General features: G+C 48.7%; 1 protein-coding gene across 2 annotated transcripts in view; it reads right to left on the bottom strand.

Annotated features, from left to right (window-relative positions):
* The window catches only part of CCAR1 (cell division cycle and apoptosis regulator 1), a 50,554-nt gene extending 37,402 nt beyond the window's left edge, over positions 1-13,152 (bottom strand). For both annotated transcript variants that reach the window (XM_056113431.1, XM_056113432.1), the window contains exon 1: positions 13,051-13,152. In XM_056113431.1, coding sequence (XP_055969406.1) covers positions 13,051-13,123 — 73 coding nt within the window. In that variant the 5' untranslated portion in view covers positions 13,124-13,152. The remainder of the gene's footprint in view (positions 1-13,050) is intronic.
* Positions 13,153-13,860: the final 708 nt, after the last annotated feature.

Genomic DNA, 13,860 nt, shown 5'->3' with positions numbered 1-13,860 from the left:
GTTCAAGAAAAAAAATAAAAACACTATTTTACAAAATAAAACTATACTATAAAGTACGTTCAACCAACCTTCCCTAGACAAAAAAAGCTAAAGTCCCACAACACTTTTCACTTTGAGAGAGTGGAAATACAGTCCGGGAGGGAAACCTGCCACAGTTAGATCCCTGAGCACCAGCAGAGAGCCCTCCTGGGCACAAAGCCTCAGGAACAGACCCTGAACACTGCAGTCTGATCCCCCAGTGGTACTTTGAGGAAGCAGAGCAGAAAACAGCTTACCTCACTGACCTAGTATTCAATGTTTTCTCTTCATGCAATGTGATCATGTATTACGGAGGGCGTTGTTAAGTGATTTTCCCTGAAAACTCATTACCAACAGCACCCAACATAGAGAACGATACCATAGGTACACACACACGTGTAAACAAAAAAGTGTTAAGCATAACTTTTATGGATTTCTACTTTATTATAAAACTAGCAGGCTGGAGAGACAGCACATGGGTAAGACACTTGCTGTACATGGGGCCAACCATGGTTCATTCCCAGACACCCCATAAAAAGCCCCTGAGCACCACTAGAGGTCACCAGTGAGCACAGAGTCAGAAACAGTGCTCATAGCACAATGGGCGTGACCAATCTTTCCTCCCCCAAAGAACAGTAAAATAAAAAGACAAACAAAAAACCTCTAAAAATCAAAAGTTTTAGGGGCTGGAAAGACATTAAGGCGGGCAGGGTGCTTGCCTTGCATAAAGCTGACCTGGGTTCCACCCCCGGCACCCCCAACACGGACCCCCCCATTGCCCTGCCGGGAGTGATGATCCCTCGGTGCAGAGCCAGAGCTAGGTCACGAGCACAGCCGTGTGACCCGAAAACGAATCAAAATAAATTTGATTTTGAGTGTACTGCTCTACTTAGCAGTTAGATATAAGATGAACAATTTAGTGGTTTAAACAATCCACCCAGATCCTCCAAGTTCCAGTAGGCGGGGGTCACACCCACCACCTGGCCCCCTGGCGCCGTGTAATCCCATCAACGGCCAAGACTCAGAGACTATAAAATCCAGCTCCCGGAACCGCGCGGCCGCGAAAGGACATCTTTTATGACATCTTATCATCTCATTCCTACTTTGGACAAACTTGCAGGCTATCGAATGTAGCCTGCCCACAGGGCAGAGTCTGGCAAACTCCCCGTGGCGTACCCAATACGCCAAATACCAGTAACAATGATGGGTCTCATTCTCCTAAAGAGCCGTGAATATAATCTCAGGGCTAGGATGAAGGAGACGTTACTGGGGCCTGCTCGAGGCAATCGACGAATAACAGGATGATGAAATGAAATGAAATGAAATGAAACAATCCAGCTAGAGCCAAAAAATTGGGAGGACTCAGAGTAACAGATACTTAATATATTTAATGCTAGAGACCATGAGAAATTTAGCTCAATGCTTTTATGAAATTCGGTTAAATGCAAAAAAGGTAACCAATTAAAATACCTCATGTGGTGCCCTGTGCACTGAGCTATGAGTAAGCCTTAAGGACTACTGGGTGTAGCCCCCCCCCAAACAAAAATGCTATCAAGCACAGCATTTCCCCAAAATGCTCTCCCTTAGAGATGCCTACCTCCTGCTATGAAGTTTGAAAATAAAAAGGTGGGGAGAGGTCTTCTAACTTAAAAAAGTTTGATCTAATGCCAGGACAGCAGGCTTGCTCTGCACGAGGCCAACCTGGGTTGTATTCGAGGCATGGTCCCCAGAGCAATGCCAGGAGTGAGTGATTCCTGAGCATTGCTGAGTGTGGTCCAAAAAAAAAAAAAAAAAAAAAAAACTAAACAAATAAATAAATAAATAAATAGAGTTTAGTTAGGCAGAGCTGAAGAGATGGTACAGCAGGGAGGGTGCTTGCCTTGCATAGTTACAGCCAACCAAAATTCGATCCCAGGCATCCCATGTGGTTCCCTGAGCATCCTCAGGAGTAATTTCTGAGTACAGGGCTAGATGTGAGCTCACCAAGGCATGGCAAAAATAAAAATGAAAAATATAAAAATTAAAAGTTGAGTTAGGCAAGGAGTTGGAGGGAGAGTACAGCAGATGAGGAGCTTGACTTGCAGCGTCTGATCCAAGTTCAGACTCCAGCCCCTTGTATGGTCCCCGAGCCTGCCAGGAATGACCCCTCAGCACAGAACTAGGAGGAAGCCCTGAGCACCGCCAAGCGTGGCCCCCAAACAAAACAAATTTAGCTAACACTGAATTAAGCACATAGTTATACCATGAGATTTCTTAGAACCTTTAGCATGCTACTATTTGGAATCAAAAAGAGATCGCCACAAAAGCAGAATTTGTTCACGAAACAGTACCTTCCCCTGTGCATCTCGCTTGTCTCTGGCAGTAACTTGAAAAATGCTATTCTAAAGCTATTTGTCAAACATATAGAATACTGCATTTTCAGGAGATAGTATTACTGACATTGACTAAAGCACCTGCCTAGGATATCCCTAAAAATCTTTAGAAATTTAAGATTCATCATGAATGTTGCTTAAGGAACCAAAAAAAAGTTTCAACAGAATGAGCACATGCAAACTTGAGGCTGGATCTGATCTCTACACTACACTGTGCAAAGGTTACCTGAACATCACTGGGAGCGAACCCCAAGAACCAATCTGGGAGAAATTCCTAAGCAGTACCATGTGTACGCTAAAATCCACACAGGAAGGGGGAAACCAAACCCTTCAGGTTAAGACTGGATAGTGAAGGGGGCCGAAAGCATGTGCCCTACATGTCAACCTAAGGCCATGGCTCCAAATCCAGGGGTCCCCACACTCGAAAGCACAGCACGCGCACCGACTGGGGCACAGAAAGGTGTGAGCGCAGCAACTGACAGTGGCAGAAGCCTGATGGGCACTGGAATTACAGCTGTGCGCTCACTTAGGCCCAGAGTGAGTCAAAGCCCCAGTGGCTCCACGGGACACTGCCAAATGCATGCCCGCCCCCTGATGAGGACACGCACAAAGACCACAGCTAAAGTATGACTCTTGACGAGCAGAGTGAGCTCATCTGCTCAGATGGGCAAACCCCAGGAGAAACTATGCCAAACACAGTAACAAGTCTCACAATTGAGACGTTACTGGGCCCGCTTGAGCAAATCGATGAACAACGGAGGACAGTGCTACAGTGAAGTTCAAAACGAGGTCTATACATACCTATAGTGGAAACAGAGTAAAAGGCACTAAAATCTGGGGCAGAGAACTAGTGAATCCTGTTAACACCTTTGGAAACTGCATGCATAAACGGCAAGCAAGAAATTCAAAACTGAGCTGGTGAGAGAGTAGTAAAGATGCTTGTGGCCGACCCCAGTTCGATCCCCAAATACCTCCTTGCAACAGGAGCCAGGAGACACCATAAAATGCTGTTATCAGAACTATAGGAGGCCTGAGCGGTAGTTCTGTGGGAAGGGTGCTTACCCGTACACACACAGCTGATGCTGGTCCCCCAAGCCCTGCCTGGAGAGATCAATCCCTGGGCACAGACCTCTGCGCCGCCCCCCCCCCCCCGCCCCAAACCTTCAAACCCAAAACTTATACTACAGCCATTTGGGCCACCTCTACCCTGTACTTTTATATAATGTCACTGCACACTTAATAAAACTACAAGATAATGTGTATTTAAGTTCTACATGCATGGAAAAAATAAACCTTCATGTGACCCACTTTACTGCAACATTCACTCTATTCCGGCGGCCTCAAACACGGCATGCAATATCCTCTGAAGCGTTTATGAATCATACCCATTTCCTTCACCCATCGAGCACTGGCCTCAAATCCTAAGTCTGTTTCTTTTTCTTCCTCTCCCTCTGTCCTCTTCCTTCCTTCCTGACCACACCTGGCTGTGCTTAGGGCTCATTCCTGCCTCTATGCTCAGGGATTACTGGCCTCTGTGTGTGTGTGTGTGTGTGTGTGTGTGTGTGTGTGTGTGTGTGTGTGTGTATGTGGGGGCGGGGTCGATACTGGGTCTTGGGGATCAAAGCTAATTGACCGCACGCAGGGCAAACACCCTGCCCATTGTACTATCGCTACAGCCCCACTTTTTCTCTTAGATCAGTACTCAGACCTGGTGAAGGGATGGGGCCACTCCACTGCCAGGGGCATCAGGGACAACACCTACAGTGCCCAGGAAGCCAGACTAGGAATCCAACTCCACCCCTCTAAGCTATCCATCACCAGCAGGATGTTTAGTCCTCACTGCTTTTCTAGCTGTTCTGGGCCTTGGCACTAAGCCACTAAGCAGACCAGCCAGCACCCCCAAATGTCTTTTCAACTGTTGACATTCATGAAATCCAAACTACAAGACAGGAGCTAATTCAACTTTGAAAATACCACAACTCATCCTGAACTGTGTAGGGTTACCTCTTTCACCTCTTCTCAAACACAAACACACTGTCCTCCCGTTGTTCACCGATTTGCTCGAGCGGGCCCAGTAATGTCTCCATTTCTTTGAGATTTGCTGTTACTGTGTTTGACATATTGGTAAAGGTAAAGGTAAAGGCCCTCCCATTGATCGTCGATTTTTCTCGAGCGGGCCCAGTAACGTCTCCATTGGAGACTTTGTTGTTACTGTGTCTGGCATATTTAATACTCTCGGTAGCTTGCCGGGCTCTCCGAGAGGGGCGGAGGAATCGAACTCGGATCGGCCATGTTGGCCGCTTGTAAGGCGAACGCCCTACCCGCTGTGCTATCGCTCCAGCCCTTGACATATTGAATATATATATATATATATGAATACTCATTTATATGTGTTTGGCATATGGAATACGTCACAGGTAGCTTGCCAGGGTGAGATACTCTCCGTAGCTTGCCCGGCTCTCTCTCCAAGAGGGGTGAAGGAATCGAACCCGGCTTAGTCAGGCTGGCTGGGTGCAAGGCAAACGCCCTACCGCTGTGCTATGGCTTCATATTTCCTAAATAAAATGACTGCTTCCCACAAAAAACAATTTAAAAATGAAGTGAAAATTCAAGTCAGAGTCAGGAAGATCAGCAGTCTCAGAGCACCTACCTTGCTTAGGTACGGCTGTGACTGGAGTCCTTCATTTCCCACACGCAATAAGCAGAGTTATACTGTCCACACCCACCAGTGCTACAAAGATACTGGCTACAGCACAACAGGATCACAAAAAGGGTGCGATCCCCAGTAAACATCTCAACTAAAGAGGAGGTAGGAAGGAAGAGATGCCTGAATATCATGAACAAAAGGTGTAACCGTTGGGAGCACACAGGCAACCCCCAGGGAGAGCCACAGCCAGAATTTAGGTGGCTACAGCCAAGAAAGTGAGTTTTGGAAAGCAAATTTGCAAGCACCCCGGCCAAGTGTGGGAGCCAGGCAATCCCGCTGGGGAGGGCCTGAGGCTTAGGCGCAACCTCCAGACATCGCTCAATGTCAACAACAAAGAGAAAGAATGCGAGGGAATAAAAATGTACATACAGGGGGCTGGAGAGATAGCACAGCGGGTAGGGCATTTGCCCTGCACATGGCCGACCACAGCGGGTAGGGCATTTGCCCTGCACATGGCCGACCCGGGTTCGATTCCCAGGATCCCATATGTTCCCCGAGCATGAGCCAGGAGTAACCCCTGAGCATCGCCGGGTGTGACCCGAAAAGGAAAAAAAAAAAAGTAAATACAAAAGTATTAGACAAATTTGAAGCCAGAGAGATAGTACCTGGGCAAGGTGCTTGCCTTTCATGCGCCTGGCCCAGGGTCTAACTCCGACACCCCCTTATTGCCCCCCAAACACCGTCAGGAGTGCTCCCTGAGCAGAGTCAGAAGAAAGCCCCAACAATAAATGGGTGTGCCCCCCACACCCACAGGCAAGAGATAGTACAACAGGTTGCCCCGTAAGCACCCAACCTGGGTTCATCATCAAGCGCCCACCATCCCATAGGGTTCCCTAAACAGCACCAAGAGTGGCCCCTAAGCCAAGAACTAACTAAGAGTAAAGCATTGCGGGGTGTGGTCCAACCCCCCCCACACACACACTCATATTCTCTCTCTCTCTCTCTCTCTCTCTCCTGTCAAGTTTGTGTTTTGACTTTAGTTTTCGTGGAGGGGGTGCCTGCCTTGAAGTCCCAGGGTTCGGATCCAGCCCCAGCCATGGTCCCTGAGCACAGCCAGGTAGGATTCCTGAAAACAAAGCCAGGAGCAAAACCCAAGCACAGCAGATACGGCCACAAAAAGCCCAAACAACAGAAATGTCCTATTACCTTACACCTTAGAGGTCTAGCTTTACCAGGACGATGACTCATCTTGTACCTTCTGAAATCAATTCATTCCAAAACCACAAAATGGGTCAAAAGAGAGTTTTCTGAGGGCCAGGGATAGGGCTCTGTGATAAAGCACTGACTGGCCTTGCAAGCGTCAGGGTTCTAGTCCCAGGACTCTAAGATCCCCAAGTACTGACAGAAGCTACCTCGAGCACCACCAAGTTGCCTAAAAACAACAACAAAAAAACTTTTGTTTCAACTTGATTTAAAAAATTTAGAACTGCTTGAACAAAATTATTTTCTTCAAACTTTCACATAGCAATCAGTATGTTTAAAAAGTGATTTCAGGGACCTGAGAGAGAGTACATCAGGTAAGGTACTTGCCTTGCAAGAAATGGACCTGGGCTGGAGCGATAGCACAGCAGCAGGGCGTTTGCCTTGCACGCAGCCAGCCTGGCTGACCTGAGTCCGAGTCCTCCGCCCCTCTCGGAGAGCCCAGCAAGCTACCGAGAGGATCTCGCCCGCACGGCAGAGCCTGGCAAGCTCCCCGTGATGTCTTCGATGTGCCAAACACAGTAACAACAAAGTCTCACGATGGAGATGTTACTGGGCCCGCTCGAGCAAACTGATGAACAACGGGAGGACCGTGACTGACAGTGACAGAAATGGACCTAGTTTGATCTTCGGCGCCCAAGCCCCATCAGGAGTAAGTCATGAGCACAACTGGGGTATGGCCCCCAAACAACCTCAATATTTTTGGATGTTCTGGATATCCATATTTTTGAATTTGGACTACACCATCAGTGCAAGCACCTTACCCACTGTACAGGCTATTTCTGTGGCCCAACCTCACTATCTGAGGTTTAGAAAAACAGCACAAAGAAGGGGGTGTCCTTAGAGCTTCTGAATTTACTTAAATATGTATAAGCAGCACTTTAGGGGTTTTAAGTTTTTGTGCCACACCTGGCTGTGCCCGGAATCAAAACCAGGGCCTCACATGTTCACGAAAGTGCTCTACGATGGGGCAACATTCCCAGTCCAAATCTCATTTTCAAAGCAGTTTTAGTTGGGAAATGCAGAGAGAAAATTCCATAAAGGAAGCGAAACTTTACAACCAAGCCGGGTGGCGGAATGGAGTGCAGGGCCGAGACAGTGCGAGGCGCTCACCAGCTTGCTTTTGTGCGCAGGAGAACCAGATTCAACCCCCTGCACCGTGTGCAGTTCTGCCGAACACTGCCAGGAATGATGCCTGAGCCAGGAGCAGCCTTAGCCCTCTCCCGCCCCCGAAAAACGAACAGGGGCAGAGAGACAGTACAGGGTCTGAGGTACAGGCACGCATCCATTTCCGGTTTGAGTCCTGGTCCTAAACACACAGGTCCCCAGAACAAGTGCCTGAGAAGTAATACCTGAGCATCACCGGGTATGGCAGGGAAAAAAAATAATGGGGCAACGTTTAAATCCAGGTCTGAAAACAAACTGGAGTTTTAAGTGTCACTGTCTACTCAATACCCAAAAATGGTTAGACTTTGGGGAAGCTCAGTGGCAGAGCACATGCAAGACCTGGCATATGCAAGACCTGGAGTTCGTTTTCTCCATCAAAAAGTAACAAAAATAGGATCAGAGCTATCGTACAGCGGACCTTCTTCGCACACGGCCAACCCAGGTTTGACCCTCAGCACCACAATATGGTCACCCAAATCCTGCCAGGAATAATTCCTAAGTGGAGAGTCAGGAATAACTCCGGAGCACTGCCAGGTGTGACCCAAAAACAAAAATCAAAATTAAATTAAAAATATAAAAAGGTCAGAGGAATATTGCTCAGCAGTTAGGAGCATATTTGTTGCACGAACAGGACCCCAAATTCAAACCCAGTTTCACATACCCACACCCCAAAGCAGTCCAATGTCGTGCTTGGGGTCTCAGCTCCCTTTTACACATCTATTTGATACATAGATTTGATTTCACACCTACAAAAAAGAAAACACAAAAAACAAAGAAACAAACCTCACAGATAACTTCTTTTTCTTCTTTGTTCTCTTTGGGTCACACCCAGCAATGCTCAAGGGTTACTCCTGGCTCATGCACTCAGGAATTACTCCAGGCGGTGCTCGGGGACCAAATGGGATGCTGGGAATCGAACCCTGGTCAGCCGCGTGCAAGGCAAACGCCCTCCCCGCTGTGCTATCGCTCCAGCCCCCACAGATAACTTTCTTACAATCAAACTCAAGGGTCAACCCACTACTGTATTTCTAAGCTGGTCGATTTTTGGCCCACACCCGGCAGTACTCGGGGCTAATTCTGTGCTCAGGAGCAACCCCTGATGGTTCTCGGAGGCACAAGCGCCACGCAAGGAGTTGGGGTGGAACACAGGCTGATGCACACGCTCGTGAGAGGCAAGCTCTTTAACCCCTGTCCGATCCTTTCCGTCCAACACAGCAGATTTCAAGGGTTGAAATTTTCTATAACCGCACTATTCAATATACAAGTCACGTGGGGCTATTTTAGTATAAATTAGAAAAAATAAAATTAGAAATTCAGTTATGTTAGCTACATTTCACATATTCAGTGGTGGGGCAGGACCAGCAGTCTAGTGAGCAGAGCACCTGCCTTGCACGCGGCCGACACAGGCTCAATCCCTGGCACCCCGCATGATTCCCTAAGCGCAGAGCCAGAAGTCGGCCCTGAGCACTGCCAAGTGTGGCAGTCCCGTCAAAGACCGAAACAAAACAAATCAAGTAGCCAGTGGCTGCCAGATTATACAGTTCAGACAAAGAATACATTACCTTTACACCAAGTCCTAACTAGTAGACAATGCCATTCATTACAGAAAAGCTCCTTCTACCCCCTCAAAGTCCCACGGTAGTGATCTTGACTCTCCATCTCTTCTGGCAAGGAACTGTCAACCTTCCAGCCAAGTGAAGTTACCCCTTACAATGTCTCAGAATCTCTTCTGCTACGGACTTAAATTGTAACTCATTTTTCAAGGAGTCTTTTATATTGTGTATTTATGGGGAGGCGGAGGTGCACACCCGGCAGTGCTCAGGATGCAATCCTGGCTCTAGGCTAGGCTCTTTGGGGGGACCACATGCAGCGTCAGGGATCAAGCCTCAGTCAGCTGCATGCAAGGCAAGCAACCCGACATGCTGTACTATCACTCTGGCCCCCTTTTAAAAATTTTTTTCACCCAAATTTCATATAGCTTTCAATGTTACTTCCAATACATTTTCAGATAGAACTCAAAGTAATTTCCCACATCACAGAAATAGCATAAAAGAAACTATCTGGCACCCAAGCCATAGTACGGTAGGGTAAGTGGCCATTCTGGGTTCAAGTCACAGCATCCCTTAGGGTCCCAAGCACCGCCAGGAGTCATTTCTGAGTGCAGAGCCAGAAGTAACTCCCAGGCACCATCAGGTGTGGCTCCCCATCATCCCCCAAAATAAATAAAAGCCCCTGACCCAAGTTCAACCACCAGAAACACAGATGGGCTCTGAGCACCTCAGGAGTGACCTCTTAGCTCTTAGAGCCTGAAGTAAAACTTGAGCACCACCAGGGGCAGCCCTAAAATCAACCAACCAAAAACATTAGTTCTTCAACTTTCTGGACCTCATTCTGATCTGTTAGAGAAAGAAGCAAAGAGAGAATCCAGCTCAAACCAGGCCCTCATTCATTTAAACGTTTTTTTATTTTGATTGAAAAATCAGTATCTAATGCTTTATTTAGAATGGAGGAAAATACTAATCTGCACATCCCGGAAGAGACAAGCAAATAAAAGCAGCTAGAACAAACTAATAGTAACCCTCAGCAATAAAGAACAAGAAAACAGGCCAGAGTGATAGCACAGTGGTTAAAGTGTTTTCCTTGCACACAGCCCACGCAGGTTCAATCCCCAGCACCACACTGGGCCCCCCAAGCACAGCCAGGAAGTACTTGAGCCAAGAGTTAAGCCCTGAGCACAACGGGGTGTGGCCCTCCAAATTAAAATACAGTAATAATAAAGACCAAAGTTAATACTTTGACCAGCACTACCAAGTGAGAGAAGAGACACTGGTGACTTAAGGGAAGGATCTGTAATAGTAAGAAAGACAAAGTTTCAGGAAATACAGGAAGGGTCTGAAAGCTAAGGGAGACTTTCTGGGGGGGGAGGGGGGGGAGTTAGACAGTGTTTGAGCCATACTTGATGATGCTCAGGGGTCACTCCAAAAGTGTCCAGGGACCGTGTAAGTGCTGAGGATAGAACTGGACTTCCCGCATGCAAAGCATGCAACTCGACTATTCGGTCAGTGCAGTTATGGGAGACTTTGACATGGGAGTTATACGCAAGATATAAATATCTAAATGTCAAGCTAGAGGCCTAAATATAAAACAAAAATGGAGTGAATCTGGGGCATTTTCAAAGGGCTTGGGGAGGGAGGCCAGAATAACTCAGAGGCTGACTGCCTTCACGGCAGACCCAAGGCCAGGATGTCTGACACTGGCTGACATACTGAGTAGGAGCCCAGGGACAGTGACATTGAGGCGCTTTGGTGTGCCCACAGCTGTGGGCCACTCTACTAATCTTAACAAAAAAGAAGTGGGAAAAAAAAAGTAAGGAAGTCAGGGTTTCATATACAACTGATTTGCAGATAGTGAGATAAAGAAAATTAAAGGTAACAACTGCAGTGACTTTTGTCACTTAAGGGTCAGGGTAAGAAAGACTAATTTCAGTCTTAAGGGTCAAGGGAGATCAGTCAAAGGGCTAGTGCACATGTTTGGCACAGGGGAAGTTCCAGGGTTTTTTTCTGGCACCTTAGGTCCCCACATGCACCACAGGGAGAAAACCCCCGGTAAATTGGGAATAACCAGAGCTCTACTGGGGTGGTCCAAGAAACAAACAAACAAATCAAATAGCGTTAAAGTAATTACAATACAAACGTTCAGAGTGACAGGCAACAGAACTCTATGATAGCAGGTATTTTACTGGAACGATACGGACATGAATGCAAAACAAAACAAAGCAGAAAAAGCAAGGTGAAACATGCAGTTTGCCAAAATATCAATACATAGTAGTTACTTCTGAACAGTTACTATTTTGTGTCATCAAAACTAAGTCAATACCAAAAATAAAGGGAATCATTGAAATGGGAATGGTTCAGAAACATCACTTAATAGTGAATAGTTGAGTGTGAATTAACAATCCTTAATTATATTTTTAAGATTTCAGTCACCAGGGGCTGGAGTGATAACAGATCGGGTAGGTCAACCTGGGTTCGATTCCCAGCATCCCATTCGGTTCCCTGAGCACCACCAGGAGTAATTCCTGAGTGCAGAGCTAGGAGTAACCCCTATGCATGGCTGGGTGTGACCCAAAAAGAAAAAAAAAAATTCAGTAGCCTGCAAAAGTAACTGTTTACTGTTTCACCTGCCAAATCAAGGGTAATTAAAATAAAAGCCCTAGGGGCTGGAGAGATAGCACAGCTGGTAGGGCATTTGCCTTGCACACGGCTGACCCGGGTTCGATTCCCAGCATCCCATATGGTCCCCTGAGCACCGCCAGGAGTAATTTCCTGAGTGCACAGCCAGGAGTAACCCCTGTGCATCGCCAGGATGTGACCCAAAAAGCAAAAATAAATAAATAAATAAAATAAAAGCCCTAAAATACGCCCCCCTTTTTTAAGTTGGCCCACATTAACCACTCAGATCCATGAAATTCTGGAATACCAAAGAGATCATAATAGCTCTGCAACTGACCTCAACTTACAAATATTTTATATAGGCAAAACACAACTAGCTTCAGATAAGATATATAAAATATGTATATTTCTCTAACTAACAAAATAAGCTACAATTTTTTCTGATTACAATGTCTAAAATCTCATTCTACAGAATCCTTGGTAAATTCAAAAAGATCCAAACTATAGGGTGGAAGAAAAATGAGAGAGCCCAAGACTCCGCCGAGTCGAAAACTTGTTTAAAAACTATTTCTGCTGTATTTTAACTATGTTACCTAAAACTGAATAAAACTGGGTCAGAGAGGAACGACAGCAGGTAAGGTGCTCGCCTTCAGCACCAGTGACCTTGGTTTTCTCGCCAGCATCACTGGCGCTCCCCCAAAAACGATCCCTAAGCAGAGTGAGAAGAAAGCCCTGAGTACTGTGGGGTGTGGTTCCCAAAAGTTAAGATTAAGAAAAACAACCTTTAGATACTTGTTTTTTCCTACTTGAAATCAAGTTCAAAAAGCGAAATGCAGGGGCTGGAGCAATTAGCACAGCGGGGAGGGCGTTTGCTTTGCAGGAGGTCAACCGGGGTTCAATCCCCGGCATCCCATAGGGTCCCCCGAGCACCGCCAGGAGTGATTCCTGAGTGCATGAGCCAGGAGGGGCCCCTGTGCGTCGCCGGGTGTGAACCCGAAAAGCAAAAAAAAAAAAAAACAAAAAACAAAAAACAAAATGCAAACGACTGAAAACCACAGACGGGCTTTTCCATTTCCAAAGGGGCTACATTTCTAACACATTCCCTTTTGCACGTAACTTACGAACAGGCCCCTAAAAAACAGGATCACAGGAAGGAAAGGCGAATGAATGAATGAATGGATGGAATGGATGGCTACCACAAAGAAGTGAACCCCGAGTCCCGCCAGGGGAGGTCGGGAAGGAAAACCCCCGCTGCCCAATCAGCGGGACGAACCCGCGTTTGACAGCTCCCGGCTGCCCAAGAAGAACCAAAACCAAAGGCGACACCCTGGCCCGGACTCTGCCCCACCAGGCCGGGCCTCCCCCGCGCCCCCGGCCCGCCCCGTCGCCCCCGGCCCGCCCCGCGCCCCCTGACCTGGCTGGGACACGGCGGTGGCCGTGAACTGCGTGGCCCAGGGCGGGTTCTTCTGGCCTCCGAACTGGGCCATGGCGAACCGGGACAGACACCGCCGCGCCTCCGTCCTCTAGGGCTGCGACCTGCGTCGGGGAGGGGGGAGGGGGCGCGTCTTTAGAAGATGCGTCGTTTCGAGGGTCTCCCGAGCCCGAGAGAGGCCCGACCCCCAGCCCCTCCACCCCCCAAAAAGAAAAGCCCGGGTCAGGCGGGGCGGGTCAGTCTCCTCCTCTCGGGACCCCGGGAAGGGAAGGGAAGGGGGCGGCCGCGCGGGGGCGGGCAGCGACCCCCACCCGTCCCCGGGGACCCTCCCTCGGCAGGCGCGGGACCCCCGCGACCCCCGCCCGGGCTCTCGCCTGCAGAGACACGCGGCGCCGTGGCAAGAAGCGGCGAGCTGTTTTTTTTTTTTCTTTTTCCTTTTCTCTTTTCCTGCCCCAAAGCGGTGGGACCGATCAGCGGGAACCCGGGGAAGACGCCCACCGACGGGACGCAGGGTCCGGGGCGAGGGGGAGGAGGGGGAACCAAAAATGCATCGACCGGCCCGGCCCTTCCCGCGGGGGGCACGGCCCGGGGGGCGCCCGCCTCGTCCAGCCGCGCGCGCGGAGGGAGCGGGGCCGTTGGGGCAACGGACGAACCACCGCGACGCCCCCTCCCCCCGCCCGAGCACCCCGGGGCGCCCGCACCCGGCCCGCGAGGGGTCGCGGGGGCCCCTCCCGCCCCCGAGCCCGCCGGGGGGAGGAAAAAAATCTGCATCCCACCCCCCAGCCCCGGACC

Source organism: Sorex fumeus, unplaced genomic scaffold (assembly GCF_029834395.1).
Source record: "Sorex fumeus unplaced genomic scaffold, SorFum_2.1 ptg000020l, whole genome shotgun sequence".
NCBI lineage: Eukaryota > Metazoa > Chordata > Mammalia > Eulipotyphla > Soricidae > Sorex > Sorex fumeus.
Note: the sequence above shows the minus strand (reverse complement) of the source record. Positions and strands in the feature narration are given on the sequence as shown.